The sequence below is a fragment of the Heloderma suspectum genome, chromosome 2 (assembly GCF_057233095.1).
Source record: "Heloderma suspectum isolate Gila_16-S chromosome 2, 16-S_ref, whole genome shotgun sequence".
Classification (NCBI taxonomy): Eukaryota; Metazoa; Chordata; class Lepidosauria; order Squamata; family Helodermatidae; genus Heloderma; species Heloderma suspectum.
In genome coordinates, this window is record NC_139459.1 from 62,684,276 (window position 1) to 62,708,069 (window position 23,794).

Here is a 23,794-nt window from a genome sequence, read left to right on the forward strand (position 1 = left end):
TTTGTTTTGTGAATCACCCAGAGAGCTTTGGCTATTGGGCAATTTAGAAATGTAATAAATACATAAATACATAACTGAACAGAATGCACATGCTTTCCTGTTTATCCCTGCCTACATTTCCTTCTGTTGTCTCCCCTGTGTCAAATGATAGATGGTACCCGCCTCAGGGGCAGGATCTATGTTCTTGTACTCTGTAAAGCATCATGCATATTGGTGGTACAATGTAAATAATAAAATAACATTTGAAGAAGAATGTTTCATTAAACTAGCAATTTTTTTTAAGGACATTAGGAGCCAGGTTGCCTTGGGATTGGCCCCATCCATGTCTGACCTGCAGCTAATTTTAAAGCTTTCTAGGTTTTTCTTTGCAGTGAAGCCACCATTCTAAGGAAAATAAATCCTCAGTTGTAACCCATGGCATCATCCTCTTGTTCAGTCAGGATGTGCAAGTTGGGACGCCTATTTGAAAGCTCTTGACAAACTGTAGGTGTATGCTAGTTACACTAGTCTGTCAAAATAACACATTTCTACTTTGTTACTAGGTGATATATAAAGCCATTAAGATTCCAAAATGGTCTCCATTTTCAGAGATGCACCCAGTAGATTATTATTCCTCTTACACCAAGAACTGCACTGGGAAATTTACACAGAAAGAAATCACAGATATCCGAGCACATTATTATGCCATGTGTGCAGAAACTGATGCCATGCTTGGTAGGTGATATCATAGTCTAATTCTCTTATTAATGTTTTAATGTAGTTCTTAGTAGTATTACAGTGAAGACAATTATCATTCTGATCCTAGTCATGTAGAAGCTGCAGTGTAGTCCAATCATACATTATTAGAAGTCTAAGAATTGTAGCCTGCAGAAAGCTTTTTTCGAAACATGGCTCAAGGTATTTTATGTTGGAATTACTTTGATCTTTTATTTATTTAGGCTTCTGCCTTACTCTGTCCAGAGAGTTTAAACCTGATGCCCAAAGAAAATCATATGGCCCAATTCAGATATTCAGGGCTATGGTAGAGGCAAGGATCAGATGTCAGGAATGTGCATACCCAGTATGCAAATGATGAGCTCTGTAATGCTGCAAACCCTTTGGAGAGGAGAAAAGAACACAAAGATCAGACAAACATTTTCCTGTGACACATAAGTCATCACTCATGTGCTGCCACATGTGCATCCCAGGCCTCAGTCATGGAAAGGACTTTACCGAAGGCCCAGATGTATGAACTGGACCTATGTGACACAGAATGCTACAAAAGGACTGTTTAATGCTGCAAAAGAACAGTGTTGATGGAAGGCATCCGTCAGTGAAAGGGAGAGTTTGGCAATTACCCCTCCTCCTGCAGCTCCCAGCAACCCTCCACAAACTGGCTTCAGAGGGTTGGAGAACCCTTCAGGACAGTGTGGGAGATGTGGTGGGGGGAGGGCTGTAGGGGTGAAGGAAAATAGCCCCCCCTCCATTGATGAATGCCATTGATGGATGCCTTCCATCAGTGGAGGGACACCAACTGGATACCACCCAGTATTCTGTGAGATGGCTCTCTTAGGAAAGAGGTTAGGAAGAAGGGAAATTCTATGCAGGCATGTCACTTCTGACACTTAGTATTTGGATAGTGTTATTGCCAAAAGAGCAGGAAGATTGTCAAGAACCCACCGCCAACCCAAACTAGGTGGAGAGGGGAATCCTCTCCCAAGATCTTTGAAATTAAATGAAGATGTAGGATTTTCAAATTCTTTATATATGTTGGAACGCTATTACTATCTGCTACAGAATTTGGCATTCTAAGAATTTCAGCTTTACTTTTTCAAGCCTTCTCCAATCTGATATCCTCCAGATAGGTTGGGCTGCAACTGCCATCATTCTTAGCCACCATGTTGGCTGGGAATGGTGGGAGTTGCAGTCCATCACACCTGGAGGGCATCAGGTAGGCTTTTTGTATAATGGGGAAAGAGCTACATTCAAGACTTTAAAAAAAAGTTTTTGTACATATAGATGCTTAATTAATATTGTAATGTTTCTGTAGTAACATTTCCTTGTCATTTGTTGCAGGTGAGATAATTTCTGCTCTAAGTGAAACAGGACTACTCAAAAGAACTCTTGTCATATTCACTGCAGATCATGGAGAACTTGCTATGGAACATAGACAGTTTTATAAAATGAGCATGTATGAAGCAAGTTCCCATGTTCCTCTCCTTATTATGGGACCAAACATTAAGCCACAAGTCATATCCAATGTGGTGTCCCTTGTGGATATCTATCCTACCATGCTTGGTAAGCACCAATAACAAAATTGCTTCTGCAGAGATAACAGTTTTTCAAAATTATCTTATTTACAACAGATGACTACAGCTGATTGTTACAATACATGTTTGAGTAGTGCTTCTGTCATCTCTGATGACAAATAACTTCCCCAAAATACATGGGGAATATTCCCCAATCTGAATGCAATACAGCTGATTGTTAAAATACATGTTTTCACCCCTCTGTCCTCCTATTTTTTGTTTTTCCTCTAGATGGGCCTCAGAGCCCATCTAGAGGATTTGTACTGCTGTGGGCAGGGCTGGGGCTAGAGAGGCCATAGGATTTTGCATATCCTCGTATCTCCTCTCCCCGCCCACCAGAACACCCCGTTTTAACCACCATGAGGTCCTATGAGGCTGCTTTTGTGACCTTGGAAAGCAGGTGCTGTGGTTCTTTCCACAGCAGCTGCAAGGGAGCCAGGGGAGGGATCAAATCTTAGAGTCCCTCTCCTGAAGTCGTAGCAGTGTCTATGGCTTTGGGAAGTGGAATCCAAAAAACTCCTATGGTCCCTGGGATGCTCTCCAAAGACCATAGGATTGTGCTGTAAGTAACCAAAACCAATCAGATTTGGCTATATGACATCGCTGAGGGCAAAGAAAGTCAATTGAGAGGGTGGTTAATGCTTTCTGATCAGTGGCATGGGTGATCTCTTCTAACTGGAAATCATGTAAACAGGATGAGAGCATAATGTTACATACTTGACTTAGAGAAACAAAGCTAATTCATTTTACCCCCTGGTATGGTCTGAATGCACATAATGCAACAACCTTTCTGAAGCTAAGCAGATCTGTGTCTGATCAGTGCCTGGATAGGAACTCCATGAATGCTGCATTGAGTTTCATGGAAGTAAGGCAGCATATAAATAAATGAGAGTGAGGATGATGCATCCTGGATTAGACACATGGTGATCCCAACCAATTGGGACTCACATTGTGAACATGATGACATGGCAATGCTACATTTGATATGACAATATTATTGAGGGCAAGTGAAATCAATTCAGAGTGAGGGCAATGTGTTCTGAACAGGGGTGCATCTACACTGGGCTTTTACTCTGGGGCAGGTGCAAGTTGAGGTCCCTTGTGATAGATGACGTAGTCGCAACTTCGCAGCCATACATGGTTTTCGCCCGGAAAATGAAGAGTTCCAAGGAGTTGTTTTACTGCAATTTGAGGGGTTTGCTGTGGGTTTCCCCGTGGTTGCGGGCCGTCTGTTCCTTCCCTGAACCAACTTCGCATTTTGCAGTGGGCGTGTTGTGGGTGTGTGTAGTGCCTGCGTCACTCTGTGATGCCCCTTTACTCCCCCCATCCCTTTGCATCTGCACAGTTACAGAGGCACAGGAGGCATTTTCATCTATTTAATCACACTTTTGCACAGTTTTGCAGCTTTGTATCTTCGCAACGGCTGTGGACTCAGTACCCAAGGGCGGGGGAGTGGGGCGGTCTTGGTGAAGGACCAACATCGCTCCAGCCACCATTTTGGAGCGATGGCTAGGCACGTAGCACCCATGCTTGTAAGTGCAAACTATCGTGAGAGTCTTGGGCTGGGGAACTGACAAACTGATGGTCAGCGGAAATGAAGGAGCACAAAACACCCACTTTTTACCTAAAAAGGGACAGAAAGACACAGCAGAGCCCCTCAAATACAAACAGCCACTGAAGTGTCACACCCCCACACGCACAGGACTGCACAGCTGCACATTTCAGTATAATGGCAAAAAAAGGGGACACGGCAAGTCTATAAGGGAAGCACTCAGTACATCATGACTGTATCACAGGGCATGCTGATTTGAAGCTGCATTGCTGCACAGTTGCGATGGGGTGGTGGGTCAAAGCAGTGCCATATAGATGGGGCCCAGGTGAATGCTTTTGAAGTAATAATTGAAGAATTGCCCAAAAGGCAGGGGCAGGTGGTGATGCTACTCTGCACTGCTGTAAATTTCCTGCAAAATATTCAGCACTTTCTTCTGAAACCCTATATTCTAACTAGAGGCTTCAATTTAACATTACTAATCAGCTGAGTCACACAGCGTATCTCAGTCCCTCCCTTCTTGTTGGTGACTTTTTTGTTCCAACTGTGTTGATTTTTTTCTCTCTCTTCCTGAAGTTTGTATTTTTAAATCACTGTCCTTCCTGTTCTCTCATTCTCCATATGTTCTCCTGATTCTTCCTTCCTGTAATCAGACTCGTAAAAATAAAAACATAACTCAAGAAGGATTAATTTATTTAGGTGAGTAACCAAACAAATTATTAATGTTATTTTCTCAGCCATTCTGACTGATGAAGAAATAAATTATGACCTTGTCTGTAGTAAATAGGAGTATCTGTCCCTGTTCCTTATCTTTTTATTTTGCAATTTATTGCTTTATGTGTATACTCTGTGTTTATCACAACAATTCATGCTTTAATATTATGGTAGTGTACTTATGCATTTAACCCTAATAACCTAAAAAGCTTAGCAGACTGCAGTCCTATACCACTTACCTGGGAGTAAGTCCCATTGAATTCATTGGGACCAACTTCAGAGTATAGACATGTATAGGATTGTACTGTCAGTTAGCTTCAGTTCAGAGAGATACAAATTCCATTGTATCTGTTGTTGATGCGTTTCTTGGATTATCAAAGAAGTAAATGACCACCAAAATAAATATCCGGAGTTGTGCCCCTTGTTTGCACAGGGGGTACAAGGGAGGGAAACATATCTGTATCGTAAAACAACACTCCGGCCAATAGAATATTTTTATTAGTTTATTGTGTAGGCATCAGTGTTGGTCAGGAAAGCTTAGCTTCAAATCACAAACTAGATTCTGTGTGTTCATGGAATCAAAGCTGGAATCTCACTCTAGATTCTCAGTGATCTTGGACAATCTATTCTCCTTCTCAGTGTTGTAGGAAATGGGAACAGCAGTGATCACCAACTTTATCGGGTAGTTTACAGATTAATGAATAAGAAGTATAAAGCATTTTGTTCATTAATATTATAGAAATGGTTGGTAATAACTACTTAGAAATATTTTAACAGATTCATAAAAAAGCATGAATGAATTTAACTGAATTCTACACCAGCTAAAAGAACAATCTCCTCAGTACATATTTACAAGGCTATAATAGAAAAAGAAATATTTTGCCCATTTACAAATTGTAAGGATGTTATCATACAACTGCAATGAGGTATGAAATGAATAGAAAAAATAACATATTTACATGAAATCCCCAGTATAACATCAACTATACAATGAATTTAAATTGTTGTATTACCTTGGTAATGCTGTCTGTGCTGTGGTCATACAATACTTACACATTTACTTAATTTTCTTAATGTTGAGTACTTCCATTGATTACAATACCTCTTCTTTTGACTTGTAGCCCACTTCTAAGCATTTTTTACTTGGAGATGAATCTATTGATTTCAGTGGCTCTTACTTCCATGTAGCACCCTAATCCTAAACATCTATATCAGGGTGTCTCCTTGTGGTGTTGCTGTTGATGTTGCTGCAATGTTTTGTGCTGTTGTGCTGATATAATTTTGGATGCATCCCATTGTATCAATAGAATTGAAATCTTCATGGCAAGAATTCTCTTGGATAGGTAACATCTATATTGTTTTAAGAACATTTAGGTTACAATCCTCTTACCTGGGAGTAAGTCCTATTGAATATAATGGGGCTTTATTTCTTAGTAGATATGTATAGGATTGCATGGTTAGTAGGCATTTTGGGGGTTAAAATAGAAAGATAAGCGGGCCAGGAATACCTCTAGAAGAGCAAAAGGACATGACAAAAAAGTTGTAATAGTTGACATAGTATAATTTCTTTGCTTATTGGTTTTTCATTCAGCCTTTTCTTGTTTTTTGTCAGACTTACTTAGTCACATCTTTTTTCAGATATCGCTAGAATACCCACACCAAAAAATCTCAGTGGCTATTCACTGATGCCTTCGTTATTGGAAAAGGCAGAAGATGAAGTCCCATCTAAAAATCTACATCCTAGTTGGGTTCTGAGTGAATTCCATGGCTGCAATGTGAATTCTTCAACCTACATGCTGCGAATTGACAAATGGAAATACATAGCTTATTCAGATGGCCATTCAGTATCTCCTCAGCTGTTTGGTATGTTTACCACTTCACCAAAGTTTCAGTCTGATCCATTGGCCTGATCCATGTGGATGGTGGATTTTCAGCATTGCATTAGTGCATCTATGCAGTTCCTGTCTTGAACCAGCACAAGATGTTTGAGTCGTGAAGCATAGTAGCTGAACCATACCATGTGCACCTCACCTTAAAAACAGAGAAAGCATGTGATACAGGTAGGATGGAAGAGTAGTGATGATAATTGGCATTATTATGCCTGGTCCTGCAAGGATCAGACCATCCCTTGCAACAAGAAAACATGAGTGTTAATTCAAAATACAATACTATAAGTGCATTGCCCAGTGGGGAACAGTGGGAAATTCAGACAAAGGGGAAGTCAGGGAGAAACTCTGGAGAGCTGCTACCAGTCAGTATTGACGAGACTGGGCTAGATGGACCAATGGTCTGACTTGGTATAAGGCATCTTCCTGTATTCCTAGGGCAGTTGCCTTTTTTATGTCTCAGGTGTTGTGCCTAGCCTCCTAGAATCCAAAAGCCAGGGTTTGAATCTGGCCACTGAATTATGGCTCCTCTCAACCTGGGCAATGTAGTCAAGAGACCCAAGCCCAACGAGGTGAAGGTCAGAAAAAGGTGATACAATAGCATAAATATGCTGGCTATGAGTCAGTAGTTATTGAGTTCCTTTATTGAGTGGAAGACCTAGGTTCCAATCCCATTGGTTGTTGAGTTCATCATTGTCTTATGGCCTACATATGTTTACATTTAAAATAACTATTTAAAGAATCCAGATAGGGACATTAACATAAGTGTATTACATAGATTATAAGTATAGAATGTCAGTTTTCAATTGTATGGAACAAATGAGCATGCAACTAGGAAAAGAAGGTAATACCATCTACCAAGATCACAATTTTTACTCATATCTCCCAATTCCTAGTGAAGCACTCTGAACCAGCAATCAATCACATCAGAGGTTGCCTGCTTTAATCTTGTTTTTGTAGTTTTTCTTCAGTGACTGTGCCTTTCTTTTCTATACCCACACACATTTCTGTTAAAAACCAGTCATTTTAATAATGTAGATGACTGTATATATTAGTTTTGAGATGCCCCTGAAAATATTAACTGTGGGCAGGTGTTAGAGCTGAGAGTCAGCATCTGCCAGGAGCAGGAGCAGTTGTTTCCCTCATGACAGATTTGTTCTTGTCTAGGGATATTATGATATGGGATTTTTGTATGTAGCTGATCATGGATCAGCAGGTAACATATCCCATGCCATGTTCCAGGTACAAAGTGTCACCAAGGAATTGTATGTTTACAGCATTCCTGGTATTAACATACAGAGTTTTTACATTGAGGACTCTGAGATCAGGCATGTCTTTTTATCTTTTACTTCAAAATCTCAAGCAGTTTCTACATTTCATGATATAAAAGCATTGATATAAGAAAAAATGCAAAGTGATTGCAAGCAAAACACACTGGGGCTGTTCACACAACATGCTAACTGACACTCAGTGGTTGAGTGTGGATTGCTGTTGAACTGTGTTGTTTGTTGAACTGTGGGTTAGCGGGTTGTCTGAATCCGGGACATTTTCCGCAGGGTGGCTTGGTAACCATGAACTGTGGCTTGTTAACCACCCTGGACAATCCAGCAACAAACAAGGTGGCTTGTTCAAGAAAAATAAGCCACCCTGTGGGAAATGTCCTGGGTTCAAACAACACGCTAATCCACGGTTCAACAAACAACCCACAGTTCAACAACAACCCACACTCAACCACTAACTGTGCGTTAGCGGGATGTGTAAACAGTCCCATTTAAGTTTAGTTCTAGGAGCATTGCCTTCACTTTAAAGACTGAAGCATCTTACCCAATGACATTTCTGAGCTGGGAGCAAAACAGAGCAGAGAAGTCAATGAGGATCGGTGTCATTGTCCTACTGAGGACAGATGTTGCATTCTGTGAAAACCAATGCTGGGTTCTGAAGTTTGCCTCTCATATTTATCTGATTTTTTATCAGCACCACTTGTGTGCTTTCTTTCTGCAGAACATAATTTCCTTAATATTAAGTTCTTTTTTTAAGTTCTCAGCTATGATTTTGGGAAATAACTTAATTTCTTGTCAGCATCACTGAGCTACACATTTCCATAAGTCTTCCAAACAGGACAACATCTGCTTCTGTTCTACAGGTTTATTGTTTATTTTAAATCTGAAGTGTTTCTTAGTTCTGTTTACTTCCCACATTATTTAAGTTCACTTATTTGTGTCTCAACTTGAACATGTACAATAGTACAGTAATCAATTACCCTTTTTCTCCAACTTTCTTATCTGATGCACAGTAGTGTAGTGGCAACTTCAGAAGTGCAGGGTCCCTTCATGATAGCCACAGCCACACCCCTCACAGCCATGCCCCCTTCTAAAATTATACAACGTTGTAGGGGTATACAATACAAATGAGCTTTCAGTGACTTTGTTTGGAGTATCTGGTCATCCTAATTCAAAATTATTAAAAGATCCATTTGAAAAGAAAAAAGACACACACACATAGTCATGTCCAGCAACTTGCTAGAAAATATTATTTGCTTAATCATAGAATCATAGAATAGTAGGGTTGGAACAGGCCTATAAGACCATTGAGTCCAACCCCCTGCTCAATGCAGGAATCCAAGTCAAAGCATCCCTGACAGATGGCTTTCCAGCCTCATCTTGAATGCCTCCAGTGTGGAATAAAAAGGTTAGTCTTTTTAATTCAAGAATAATAATAATGATAATGATAATAATATAATCATAGTTTATTTATTAATTATTATTATGAAGAGCCATTGCAACCAGGTTTGAAGCAATGCCCCATTAAAATAAATGGAACTTAGTCTGCGGTGACCCACAACTCCTTTAAGGCTGCAATCCTATACACACTTATTTGGGAGTAAATCCCTTTGAACATAATGGTATTTACTTCTGAATAGACAAGTAGGATTGCCTTACAAGGCTACAAGCATAACTACACTCACTAGGGGAGTAAACTAAAGTCTGAATCAGCCTCCTTGACCCCATCAGTAGCCACGGATGTAGACAAAACACACTCGAGTGGTGGGTTAGGAAAAGAGATATACTCTGGAGATATAAGAAACTCGCATCTCAAGGTAAGCTGGCTGAGCTCAGCATCACTTGCAGGAGGAAGAAGAAAGAAAATAGGAAAGTACAGGGACGAGACAAGGAAAAGGCAGAACCCGCTCCCACCTTACTCACATTAACCCTTCAAGTTCAGGTGAAGTGACTCATGGCCCTAGTCCCTCCAACATAAACTCCACTGAACAAACACATTGGGACTTACTTCTGAGTAAACAAACCTAGGATCTTACTTTCAGCCAGAGGGGTTGGATCCACCCCCAGGCCCCCTCCTGTGCCTTGAAGGACAAACTTAATGCACAAACAGACAGCAGGTGAAAACTTTTAATTGCATGGTGCTAAAACATGATCCCCTAACCCAGAGCTTTCCAAAGTGTGTGTCGCGACACATTAGTGTGTCGCCGGTAGGGGTGCACGAAAGTCACTTACCTGGTCTCACAGCTTTTCGCGGTGGGGGGAGGCGCTTCGCTGCTCCCCCCGCGAAGTTCAGGCCGGGGGGGGGAGGCTTCCCGCCTCGCCCGGCCGAAATTCAGGTCGGGGGGGAGGCTTCCCGCCTTGCCTGGCCGAAATTCAGGCCGGGGAGGAGGCGCCTCACCTCGCCCGGCCGTGAACTAAAAAGTAAAAAAAAAAAAAACGCCCCCGTGATAGGCTACGTGACGATTAACGTAGCCTATCACGGCTAGATCTGCAAAGTCAGCCGTGATAGGCTACGTAAATCGTCACGTAGCCTATCACGGGTGACTTTAAAAAAAAAAAAAGCACGTACGCAAATGGCGGCCCCCATAGGGAGCCGCCATTCCCGTTCCTTATTTGGTTGCTGTAGTCTACGTAAATCTTTACGTAGACTACGGCGAAAATAATATTTTCGCCGTAGTCTACGTAAAGATTTACATAGACTACAGCGACCAAATAAGGAACGGGAATGGCGGCTCCCTATGGGGGCCGCCATTATCCGTACGTGCTTTTTTTTTTTTTAAGTCACCCGTGATAGGCTACGTGACAATTTACGTAGCCTATCACGGCTGACTTTGCAGATCTAGCTGTGATAGGCTATGTTAATCGTCACGTAGCCTATCACGGGGGCGTTTTTTTCTTTTATTGGAATGGCGGCGGCGGCAGCCGGTCAGAAGACCGGCTGCCGCTCCCGCCCCGGACGAAGACCCGACGAACCGCCGGCCGGACCCGCCGCCGGGAGGGACATTCGCCAAAGGTAAGTCCCGTCCTGGGGGGGGGCGGATAATTTCTCCCTGAAACTTGTTCAGGGGGCCGAACACGTTGGTGCTCGGCCCCCCGAAGTTTCGGGGAGAAATTCTCCACCATCCCTAGTCGCCGGCAGTGTGTAGGTGTGTCGCGTGAAAATTGTGCGGAAGGGCACCGCGGAGTTCCCTTACTCACGTTTGCTTCGCTTGGTCCCTCTCCCGGAACTTCCTAAAGCAGCTAATGTTAAAGCAGCTTAGCTGCTAAGGCTTAGGTGCTTTAACATTAGCTGCTTTAGGATCACGTGGCATCTTGATGCAGGACACACGTGATTGGCGGTGTTGGAGCGGTACGGCGAGGAGTGTGGTAATGCTGGCTGCACGAGGAGTGTGGAGAATTCGAAGTTAGCAGAGCAATTAGTCGAGCAATTTGCGATCAGCTCGGGCAAGAGGCTTCCCCACGTCCTTGGTGCGGCTGCAGGGTAGCGGGGGAGAACAACGGCCCGCTGGACGCCCCCAGAGCAGGGAGGGCTGTGCCGGGCAGGCGAGGAACTTCGAGCCTGCGCTCCCCAGAAAGGTAGAGGTGCAGGGCGAAGAGAGGGGAAGGGAGGCACTGCCCTGGGAGCAGAGCTCGGCCAACACCGGTGTGGAGAAGTGGCAGCGGCCAACAGCCCTGTGTGGTTTCGGGCGTGCCCTTCGCGGACTTCTGCACCGCGCTGCCATGCAGCCAGGCCAAAGTAACACACAGGTGGAAACGCCACCTGGGACTGCACTGAGCGGGCCGTCCGCCATCTTGGCCAGTCGGAACGGAGCTCAGTTGATTTCTGCCATTTATTTTTATTTTTACTCTGCTGTAATTGTGGATTAACCACCCACTGGCAGTGTACCACCGGAGAGTGCTGGAACTGGACTCTGGACATAGGCATTGCAAATATTTACAGCAGTATAGCCTTGTAGTGAGACATATATATTTACACCATTTTTGTTGGACTTTTGCTTCTCTACTTCATGTGTTTTTGCAGCTGAGCTCCTACCTGTACCTGGAAATGGTAAGTAGTTATTGGTGTTATTCAACTTTTTAAAATTCTTGCACATATTTACATACTGTTACTCATAAATGACAACAGTGTATGTTATTATCTTACAAATCATATATTTTTAAAAATATAAATGAAAGATTTTCATGAGATATGTTGTATCCCCATACATTTCGTTATTACAATTTATGTATGTGTCCGTATCTCTTATAACGGGTTAGTTTAACCTCCGGTTTGCTAGTAGAACTGAGTTATCGTGTCACGAAATGATGCATGTCTAAAAAGTGTGTCACCAACATGAAAAGTTTGGAAAGCTCTGCCCTAACCTCTGCACAACACGCCCACTAGAATCCCTCTCCCACACACAGCAAACCCCATACATAAGCACAAGCAGCAGACAATGGCGGTGGCAGCACCCTCCCACCCTTCCGCCTGCTCCTGCTGTGTGAGGCATGGCAGCTGCTTAGGGGGTGGAAGGCAGAGAAGCCGAGAGCTGAGGAAGAGAATAGGGGGCTCCGAGAGGAGGCTTCAGAGCTCCCTCAGGCTCCTTCTCTCGTCCCCTTTGTCTGGCCGGCTCTGTATGGTACAAGAGGCAACCGCCCGTCGCTCACACTCCCTTCCTCTGCTCCCTCCTCCTCCTGCCATGTCCCCCCCTGGAGCAGCAGCAGACTGCAACCGTGCTGGGAGCCGGCTCCAATAAAAGTGCAGGAGTGATGCGCCAGTGCGACCCCAGAGCACTACACACCTGCTGATGCATCTGTTACTCCTTTCCTGGGTTCAGCTGGGAAAATTTCATCTTTCTCATAGCAGGCTCCTAGGTCAGTGGAAAATCACATTATGTCAGCACAAATGCTTCTGTTAGAAAGCCTCTCTTAGAATCAAACTTATTCGAACTTCATGTGATAATACATTTTAATACAGTATTTATTTCACTATGAAAATTATAAACTTATGAGAGAGGTAATATGACATAATATGAAGAAAACTTATGAGGTAATATGAAGAAAACCAATAATCTTCCTTTTGGATAAATATTTGCAAGATAGCCTATTATGCAAATTGCTGCAAGATTTTGCCAAATGCAAAGGCTTCAGGGCAAATATTTGTCACCCCCTTTCTATTGCAGCACTTTAAATCACTGGCCTACAATGGCATGGTTGGAGCTCCAGGGAGAAGCTCTTCCCTTTAACCCTCAGGATTAAAAATGGGTTAGATGTTGCCATAAACACAAGTATGATGTTGAAGTATCCAGATTGATAAATTTTCTGCATAGTTGCGGGGGCTATCCCAGCATGATACCATAAGCACGGTCAGCCCTGGTTAGTACTTGCATGGGAGACTGCCTGGGAATCAGGCTTCCTGCATCGAACAGGGAGTTGGACTTGATGGTCTCGTAGGCCCCTTCCAACCCTATGATTCTATGAGTCTATGATTAGGGCAGGAGTTGCTGCACATTTTGTGTGGGTGCATTAACAGTTTCTGCATGATTGTGGTGATACAAAGCTCTGGCTGCACCAGCAGTGGCTGCCTGCACTGGACTATATGATCAGGCTACCCGAATGAAGTTTTTCCAAAGTTAAGCCTCAACGTGTTTACTTTCTTCTAACTGTTCTTTCCTTCTTTGTTGTAGATCTCTCTGCTGATCCAGATGAACTAACGAACATAGCAACAAAATTTCCAGACATCGCACAATCTTTAAACAAAAAACTCTACTCCATAATTGACTATCCAAAAGTCTCTGCCTCTGTTGAGCAATACAACAAACAGCAATTTATCAACTGGAAACAAAGTTTAGGACAAAACTATTCAGATACCTTAGCTAACCTTAGATGGCATCAGAACTGGAAAAAGCACCCCAAGAAGTATGAACGTGCAATTGATAGATGGATTAAAGGGAACACAACTGTATGAAATGCCTGTAGAAAGTGAGAACTGAGTACCCCAAATAATCAGATTCTGAAAATAAAGGAGTAATGCAGGTGTAATGAGCAATGATCTCTTACTACTACAGAGACTGGGAATGGGCCATGGGATCAGATGCTCCCTGTCCCTAGTCTTTCCCATCTCCAGACACAAATTCACCTTGCTAAGCTGTAACTACAGTTAAGTGTTTTACCAATCAGTGTAAACTATGATTAATACTAATCCAGTTGTCTCTTAACCAGGATTTGCTAGCCTGCTTTGATCCCTGGTTTAGAGGAAACCCTGGCTAGTAAATCACGGTTAACGTGGGTGCTGATATAATGGCCTCATTTGGACATAATGTGGACAAGCCTCAGGCTCATCAGCTCTCCACTCCCCTCTCCTCCTACAGCATGGCTGCAAGATCAGAACCTTTCATTTCTGTTTTGAACTAACTGCAGTGTATCATCATGTCCAAACCCAAACTGTGCTTAGTCTTCACTATGGTTTGGAGCAGGGGTACACTCAGAACCCCTGGTCCATCAGGACAATGAGCAGAGCACAAAGCGAGGGACTTGCCTGGTCCTGGGAAGAGCACCTGTTCTTCCCAGTTCTGGTGGAGTCCCTTTCTCTGCACGGAGAGCAGGGGTGGAACTCCATGCCTCTTCTCAACCCAGAGAAAGTGAAAATGGGTGGGGAACAGGGTGGTGGCATCAGTGGGTGGGATCATGTCCACTGACATCATATAGCCTGCAGAGGGCCTAGTGGGAGGCAGTTTATCTCTTCAATAAAGATTACATCTGCACCCCTGGTTTAGAGTAAACTTTTCGAATCTCGGGTCCTCGGATGTTGTTGGACTATAACTCCTATCATCCCTAACCATTGGACATGCTGGCTGGAGATTATGGGAATTGTCCAATAACGTCTGGGGACCCAAGGTTGGGAAAGACTGGTTTAGGTAAAGAAGCCAACTTCAAACCATGGTTTATGGTTGTTTCCCTAAATCATAGTTAAGGTTAACCACAGTTTTGACTTCAGATGTAATGATAAATTTCATTTAACTGTAAAAGGAAGCAAAAGCTTCTAATCTCCTTATGGCTGTGCTGGAGGAAACAGGAGGGGGAGCTCATGAGCCCAAGGCTCATGTACATATGGCTAAGCCATAGTTTAGTGTTCCATCTGAACCAGTCCAGTCCTTAGCTGTGGTTAAGTCTGGCAGAGGAATGGCAGGGATGCTCATAAGCATCCAGGCAGCTTATGAGCCATGGCTTGCTCCCAATCATTTAACTATGCTTAAGACTATGCTTAAGACTATAACTATGCATATTACATCTGCACCAGCCCCAAAAGTGCATTCAGGAAATAAAAACAGTATATAGCATAGTGGCTAAAGTACTGAGCTACAAATCAGGAAGTCCCTGGTTTAAATCTTGCTTCTGTCATGAACTCACTAGGTGGCCTTAGACAAGGCATTTTCTCTGAGCACCAGTCTGCAATATGAAAGATAATACTGATTTACATTACAGGTCTGATGTAAGGCAGAAGAAGGAAACCTCAGGCCCATGGGCCAAATCCAGCCCTCCTGGGGTTCCCTCAGATGGCTATACCCTCTTTCCCCTCACCACCAATCATCTGCCAATGTTGGGGTGGTTTCCTGGATTTTGTGCAGGCTTTTTCCCATTCTAAAAGGTTGAAATGCCTCCCATAATGCTTAGTTACTGGAAGGAAGAGCTTTAGGATGAAATACGCTGGTGTCCTTTCTATTGGGGTGGGGTTGCCCCAACCCTTTTGTCTTTGGTCCCACCCACCACTGGAATGTGCCCCCCAAGGGCATCTCAGAAATTGAATTTGGCCTTGGCCTTAAACAGATTCCCCAGCCCTCATATAATGATATAAGAATTACAACTAGATAATGTGTCTGAAGCACTTTGAATACTGAAAAGCACTATACAAGTATTTATTATTATATTTGAAAGTGTCATTTTTATACTTGAACATATTGTCTTTGCAGCACTTACACTATCAGGTTTGTGATTATGAGTTTCTATTTTAATTGAAAATTGAAGCATCTTAAAGCTAGGGACCAAATATCTTGATTCTTAAAAAGAATGCTCTTCAAAGGTTTTCAGGAACATGCATCATGCCTCTCTTAGCTCTTACATGGACAATAAAACAAGCTGTGTCCTAACATAATGTTTTCTCAATCATGTGAGGATCTCTCACCTAGAATACTTTCTCTTCCTCTAATCTAGGGCTACCAGAATTTGATGGTGTATGGTTGATTGTTCCAACTTAAAGGAGAATTATCAGTGTAAACCAACCTTTCCCAACCTGGTTCCCTCCAGATGTTTTTGACTTCACTTCCCATCAACCCAATAATCAGAAATGCTAGGAGTTCTAGTCCAAAACATCTGGAGGACACCAGGTTGGGGAAAGCGGATGTAAACTAATGGTAGACTGAGGGTTCCACACTTAAAGAGCATGTTGTGCACAAATGAAGTTTTCGACTAGACATCAGGACTTGAAAGGGAGAGCCTTATTCTGCAGATAGGAGATTCGGGAGCACGGTTCTTCAGAGGAGGAATCCCCAACCTTTTGGGGTTGGTGGGTACATTTGGAATTTTGAGTGTGTCATGGGCGCTCTCACAAAATAGTTGCCATGGAGGGGGTTGCTTGCCCATTCATAAAATGGCTTCCATGGTGGACATGGCTGGTCACAAAACACTAATTTCCCAGAAGGCAGCTGGTAAGACCGAAAGAAAAATAACTTGCCCAATAACCTAAATAAAAGACAAAGATGGGGTCTGAGCTCCTAAACAAAAAAACACACTTTTGAAGCCCAATAAAGATGGTGCTGGAGGGCAGGACTCCCAATTGAAAAAAAAACTTAAAACAATAAAAATCAGGAGGGACAGGGAGCCTGGCAGGTGCCAAGAGAAGTGACTGCAGGCCCATGGACACTACACTGGAGACCCCAGCTGCAGATAATATTGTGTCAAAACAAACGTTGAGACTGAACGGCATGCTTAAGTCTGTTGTAGGGATCAGCCTCTCAATAATATACATATATGAACTTGAGCAGCTGAAAAGTCAATTCCCAATTTGACCCTTCAGACATTTAATTCAGTCAGTTTCAAGTGTTTTATCCATTTTTTATATTTTAAAGAAAATGCTCAAAGCTGCGGAAGGGGGAATCAGCAAAAGTTGCTTCCCCACTCTTCTGTCAGTGGTTTCTCCAATGATTGTGTGATGTGGCCCTACATATTTTGGCTTAATTGGTTTGTGTGATAGATTACAAGCGTGTTTTAGCTAAAAAAAAAATTAAACAAATATGATGGTGGTGGTTTGTATTGTGTGGGTCAAGACTTGTTTCATCTGCAATTTATACAAGGCTCTTCAAAATTGTGTTTTCTTTTACCATGTTGTATGTTGTATACACTGTTTATCCTTCATGCAGTAAATTCTGAATAAAAAGGTAAAGGTGTCCCCAACCAGTCGTGTCCGACTCTAGGGTGTGGTGCTCATCTCCATTTCTAAGCCGAAGAGCCAGCGCTGTCCGAAGATGCTTCCGTGGTCATGTGGCCGGCATGACTGAACACCGAGGTGCACGGAACACTGTTACCTTTCCCGCTGAAGCGGTACCTATTTATCTACTTGCAATTTCTTGCTTTCGAACTGCGAGGTTGGCAGAAGCTGGGACTGAAGACGGGAGCTCACTCCGTCACGCAGCACTCGGGTCTCAAACTGCTGCATTTCACCATCTTAACCACTAAGCCACCGCGGCCCCTAAACTCTGAATACTTATTCATATATACTAATATGACTTGCATTTGCAGTTCAGGTGTCGACAGCATGTTTCAGTTGGTCTAAATATCCAAGAGATTTGCATGCAGATTCCTTCCACCCAAAGATGCTAATCTACTTTCCATTTTATTATCGAAGAATTAGACAAAGGTCTTCCACTTAATTCAACAAAGGCGAGGGCAAAGTAGGACTAACTTAAACTCATTCTTTTTATCTGTTCTCTAATATAGTGGGAAAAACTAGTCCTCTTCCTACCTTTTCCCCTCTCCACACCAAGCTTTGGAACACAAAGATGAAATTTTAAACCAAGAAAGATAGGACTTGTGTAGACTCAAATATCATCATCATAATTCCCTCTATAATACCAAATTTGGGCAGTCTCAACCCTATCAGTTTGGAAGCAAAATAGGGCCACCCAAAAATGAGGTAGTGGTTTCCGCATACTTGCAGCACTCTCCAGATCTATAGAAGTATATTTGTTTGTAAATTAAAAAGAAAATTAAAACAAAAATGTCTTGCCAAAGGCCTGTGCTCAATAGCTTTCAGGACCTATAGAATGTTGAGGGTGTCAGTTGAGGGAAAGGAGGGGGGGAAGGATTGTCTGCTTGAGCTATCAGTTTATAGTATCCTAGAGTAGGGGGGATTAGGGTCAGGGAGATGCATGCCATGAAGCTAAAAAAAAATCCCCTCCCATCACTGTAGGGAGGTTTCAGGTAGAAGGAAAAATAAAACTTTTTCTCTTTCCCACTCTGCAGAAACCTACCTCTATCTCATTCTATAGTAATCAAGTGCTCAGATTCAGGGCTAACATCCATCCTGAACCTGAGACCTTGACATATAGACTGATGGCATATAGTGGAAGGTTTCAGCTGGGTGGCAAAGAAAAAAGGTGTCCTTTTTCATTTTCCCATCCTGAAGGCTTCCCCCTGCAAACTCCGCGACTGTTTAGAGGATGGAGGTAACTGCAACATTTTGTTGTTGGTCTACACTTATTTCTATTTCACAGGAATAATTCAGAGACATTGAATTATTCCTGCTTGAAGTATAATTGCTTAAGAAGAGCCATGCTGGCTCAGACCAAGGGTCCATCTAGTCCAGCATTCTGTTCACACCGTGGCCAGCCAGCTGTTGACAGGAAACCCATAAGCAGGACATGAGTGCAACAGCACCCTCCCGACCATGTTCCCCAACAACTGGTGTACATAGGCATACTGCCTCTGATAATGGAGGTAGCATAACGCCATCAGGACTAGTAGCCATTGATAAGTCTTCTCCTCCAGGAAGCAATACAGAAGCAATACTGCCTCTGAAACAAGCAACAGGAATAATGACTGGAATTCATTTCAGCATTAATAGATGGCTTGGGCTGTGTCCAGACCAGCACTTGCTACATTTCATTTGATTTCAGTCCCTTGGTATATCCTACTACATTTTTTGTATGTGTGTCAACTACACAAATGTGCTTGCTCATCCTAGAATTGTTGGCTTTTGTTTTGTCTTCTTAAATGTTGAATGTCTTTAATTGCACCCTTGCCCATCTTGCCATCATTTGATAAGAGTGTGCTGAAAAAACAGGAGACAGGGCACTCTTGTTGAGGCCAACTGCACAAAAGGTTATGCCTTTTTACTGATGAACAGGCTTTTATGAAAAACAAAAGGAAGTGGAGCACAAAATGATAGACAGTGGTACTACCTAAACCAGCTCCCAATTTTCTGGAGCATATTAGATATATTTTAAAAACTAATTCAAAAAAACATACTGTGCAATCCTATGCATGTCTGCTTAGAAGTAAATCTACTCAAAAGTGTCTCAATGAGACTTACTCCCAGGATAGTATATAGCATTGCAGTCTTCATCACTAGTTTTCAGAGGTGAAAGTAATTATTCTTCATTAGAAACATCTGCAATTGTAGAATACCAGGGTAGGGGCTGCTTATATACAATATATTTATTTAAACCTGTGACAAGGCCACATATTTTAGCATACCTGCCACTGATGTTCCATTGCAAGCGAGCTGCATATTTTGCAAGGTATATTTTGTACCTGCTGATTTTTGTCACCCTCTTCCCACACAGGTCACTGACTCAGCCTTCATGACTGTTTATAGTTTATACTAAGCAGATCAACCATAATGAGCAGAAGACAATTGTTATCATATGCTCCACATACAAAATGCCTCATTTTATATATTTATTTACAATGATAGTATGGAATATGACAAAATTAAGGAAGGCATTAATATATACTGTCTGTTTGCATAGCAACAGCAGCCTCTTTACTTTTGCCCCTTTCTCTTGGAAACGAAGGGGATAAAAACTGTGACAATGGAATTTGAAAATAAAACACCTGAAAATTGCTCTGACTGGTGAAAGCAATGGATTATACAGAACTCCTTTATGACCAGTCAGATGGAATGATTATGCTGTAATGAGCAACTGCTTCTGTACAGATCCCACCATCAGTTATGGGATGCAGTAAATTCTTGCAAGATTCTGTTCCATTCAGTCACCTAACTCCAGTTACAGTCTCTAGTAAAAGTGTGAAGGATCCCATCTGCTTTGAACCCAGATACTCTAGTAAAACAAATCAACCCCCAGTAGGCTGAAATCTTGGCTATGTCATCATCCCCAACCTAATCGCATGTACTTGGACATAAGTCCCCATGTTCCAAGTATGCGCTTAAATAACTGCTACACCTGAAATGGTCAAAGTGAATCCACGGACCCAACTGGTCTCCCTTGATTTAGAACAGGGTGTAAAGCTCACAGCTTTATTTCGGCAACTGGCTTCAGCACTGGAAGTGCAAAGTATATGTAAAGACGCTTCTTGAGCACGTGTAGTTACTTCTCACTGAAAAGCAGCCAGCCCTCTGGTATTAAGAGCAAGGTTTTTCAGGTAAGAAAGCATGACCAGTAGGCAAACTTGAGCCTCGGCACTCATTTTAGAAATTAAGGGCTTGCTTTAGTACGAGGTCCCTTGCACACTGTACGAGGAGCGGCAAGATAAGCCTTTAACATGTCCCTGGTGAGTTTGAGACGGATGTCTGGTGGTGGGTTTTTGTGTCGCGCCGTCGTCCTCCTTGTCCCTGCAGCGTGCGCGCATGTTAGAATCCGCTCTCGCAAGCTGGCGCGGCAGTCCGGCTCTCAACCTCTTCTCGCTGGACGGCCGTGGAGACGTTGGCTGCCTTGGTTTGGCAGGGGCAGAGCCAGAGAGCGGTGCGGTCAGCGGCTGCCTGTGGCGGCGGCCCGTGTCGGTGGCGAGCTCGCCGTCGGGGCTGTCCGTCGGGGCAGCGGCAGAGACTGCGCTGGAGGCGCCGCGCCCACGACCGGTGGCTGTGGAATAAGAGGCACACGTAGGGGTTGAGGGCGCCGTTGGTGGCCGCAATGATGCTGCCCAGGGTCGCCTGGGCTTCGTCGTCGGTACTCTCAGGGGGAGCAAACGCCAAGCCGAGCTCCAGAAGGAAGCGCGGGAAACCGCAGAGCGCGAAGAGCGTGGCCAGCGCCAGCGTCAGCTGCAGCGCCCGGGCTCGCGCGCGGGGCAGACTTCGAGGCGCAGGCGGCGAAGGTAAAACGCACTTGGCGACTGGCAAAAGCCGCATTAGCAGCGGCGTCTCGGGCCGCGCCGGTGAGGCCGGAGCGGCGGCGCCGGGCAGCTCCACGCGATATTGGTGGGCGCTGCCTCCTGCCGCCCCCCGCAACGGCTCCTCCTCCTTGGCGCGGGAGGCGCTGAGCGCGCAGAGGATGCGGCCGCAGGTCCCGCCCAGCAGGCAGGCGGGGGCCACGAAACCTGTGAGGGCCCCGTACACAGCGTAGGCTTGGCTGTGCCAGCGGGGCCGCTGCGCGAAGATGCTTAGGCAGCGGCCCCCGGGCTGCGGCGGGCTAAGCCTGTACACGAAGGCTTGAGGCAGGGCGAGCAGCAGCGCCAACAGCCAGCCCAGCGCGGCCAGGGCGCCCCGGGCTGGCATGAAAGAGGGCAGCGGGTGCAGCGGGACCTTCACCAAGTGGTGTCGCTCCAGCGCGATGAGAACCAGCATGTGCGAGGGCGCCAGCAGCCCCGAGCCCTGCAGGAGTCGGAGCAGGCGGCAAGTGGCGTCCCCTGCAGGCCACTCCGCGTGCCCCGCCTCTACCTCGGCTGGAGGGAGCTGGGAGAGCAGCGCCAGCCCGCAGCCGTAGAGATCGGCTACGGCCAAGTGCGCCAAGAAGAAATCCATCTTGCGCCGCCGTCCGAAGCGGCCCCCGCAGCAGCAGCAGCCCCCGCAGCGGAGACGGTGCAAGAGCAGGCCGTTGCCCACCAGCGCCAGCAACATGATCGCGCCTGCCGAGATGGTCCTCGCGGGCTGCCCGGGAATAGCCCAGCGGGAGGGGAAGGAAAGGTTCAAGTTCCACCCGCCGGGCTGCTGCGCGCTGGACAAGTTGGGTCCGAAGGCAAGGCTCTCGGGCTTGTACGCACCGTCCATGGCTTGTTCCGTCCGCCAAATTGGCAACAACAAACTTTAAAGCTTGGAGAAAGAAAGCGCGAGGATTGTGCATAGATGGATGTGCCTCGGCAGCATATATAGGGCTCTGCCTGTCACCTGGCATTCGCCGTGGGTGGGTGGGCACACCACGCTGCAGCCGTCGCGCCTGTGCTCTGCCCACCCCTCAAGCATCTCCCCCTCCCCTCCTATTCAGCAGTAGGCACTAGTCTTGCACACCCACCTGAGCAGAGTCAGGATCTCTCCGTATTCCTCACAGCCATCGCCTGAAGGCACATCTTCCGCACCTGAACCGTCTTCGTTCCTGGCCACGATGCCGTTTAATCTTTAACCGAGCCGAAGAATGAATTCGCCCCTTAATGTAGCCACCACATTGATTCACGGCATCGTTTGCCCAAACGACGGAATTCTATGTCTGTCTTGAATATGAATGCGTGAGAAACCTGTTGCAAGGCAGAGGCAAAAATCAACGGGCTGCAACCCCGATGTATTAAAATGCACGGCAGCTTTGCCACTTCGTTAGGAACAGGATTGTATATTCTTTGTAACCTTATCAGAGCTATAGTTGCCAATTTACCCACAAAAAACAACCCCAGCCTGAGCTACTCTTGTGCCCCCTACGGTAGCTTGATGTACAAAAAGCAGCAAGAGAAGCTTTTCACAGCATAGAGGTAAACACTTTCAATTTTCCATGTCTATACATCGAACTGCTGTTAAATGCAGAGGTACAGTGGCCAGTGTAGCAGCTGACAACTCTAGACCCAAACGTCCCTTCCATCTAGTATATATCTTTTCATGCATCACAACTTCAGGGTGAAACCCAACGATTAAGACCAAGAAGTTGACTAAATTAGCAGAATCCTTTCCTCCTAGGTTCCTACAGCATTTCTGTGTTATTTCCACAGCTTCTGTCCCAATATGGTGGAAGAAGGAAAAACCAAACAAGCCAAGGTATATTTTGCTCACCACCAGGGGCTTCTCCATTCTTTCTTTTGGGGAGTAGAAATTAACCAAATAGCTCCAATTCACAGATCCCCAGTTTTTTAAAAACATGAAAAGAATCTCATGGCACTTAGACTTTAATGTCTAACAAACTTAAACTTGTGGACTGAAGCCTTTTTCATCAAAAAATAAATATGTTTGCCTGTAAGGTGCCACTTCGTTTTCTGTAACAGTCAAACAGCAACTTCTCTGCAATCTTATTTATTACGTTTTTACCAAAGTTTTCTGCGTGGTGTACACATTAAAACATAAAATACAAAGTAGCAATAAAACAAGTCAAATAAAAGCAAGATAAAACCACCAGGAGGACATACTAAAACAAAGTAAAATCAGCAGCAGGGATAAAACAGTGTGAAGATCTAAAAGCAATAAAAACAGTTCCTAAAATACCTGAGAAAATAAAAAGGTCTTCAACGGGAGTGCAAGATCATAATGTAGGCATCAGGCACGCGGTTCTGGGGAGAGCATTCCACAAATGGGACACCACCACCAAAAAGGTTCTCCTTGTAGCCACCCTCCTCACCTCATTTGTCAGGGGCACCTGGATAAGGTCATAGATGATTACCTTAGCATCCAGGTAGGTAAATATAGGAGCAGATACTTCTTCGCTTAACCTTATTGCAAGCCATTTAGGGCTTTAAAGGTTAAAATCACTACTGTGGATTGTGTCTGGAAATGGACTGGCAGCCAGTGCAGAAGACAAAGTACTCGCATAATGTGATCATATCAGCCAGTCCTCATTAACGATCTAGCTGCCCTGTTTTCAACTAGCCAAAGTTTCCAGATCGTTCTCAAAGGTAGCCCCATCACACAGTGCAATAATCCGAATGGGAGTTTATGAGAGCATGAGTAAATGT

The 23,794-nt window shown here is 44.4% G+C and overlaps 2 protein-coding genes across 4 annotated transcripts in view; one reads left to right on the top strand and one right to left on the bottom strand.

The window, feature by feature from the left end:
- The window catches only part of ARSK (arylsulfatase family member K), a 30,320-nt gene extending 16,587 nt beyond the window's left edge, over positions 1-13,733 (top strand). Inside the window, exons 5-9 of one of the 3 annotated variants that reach the window (XR_014787674.1) lie at positions 543-714; positions 2,056-2,277; positions 6,190-6,611; positions 11,739-11,765; positions 13,384-13,470. Coding sequence is in view for 1 of the 3 variants with exons in the window: in XM_084833783.1 (XP_084689909.1) it covers positions 543-714; positions 2,056-2,277; positions 6,190-6,414; positions 13,384-13,664 (900 nt within the window). In the remaining 2 variants the exon portion in view is untranslated. Of the gene's footprint in view, positions 1-542; positions 715-2,055; positions 2,278-6,189; positions 6,612-11,738; positions 11,766-13,383 lie in introns of all 3 variants that reach the window. The other 2 variants (XR_014787673.1, XM_084833783.1) reach the window with 2 other exon arrangements.
- A 5,826-nt stretch (positions 13,734-19,559) lies between these two features.
- On the bottom strand, positions 19,560-23,054 carry GPR150 (G protein-coupled receptor 150). Its single transcript, XM_084832086.1, has one exon. It carries the CDS (start codon positions 21,915-21,917, stop codon positions 20,565-20,567), a length of 1,353 nt encoding a protein of 450 aa, XP_084688212.1. The 5' UTR covers positions 21,918-23,054; the 3' UTR covers positions 19,560-20,564.
- Between the last annotated feature and the right edge of the window lie 740 nt (positions 23,055-23,794).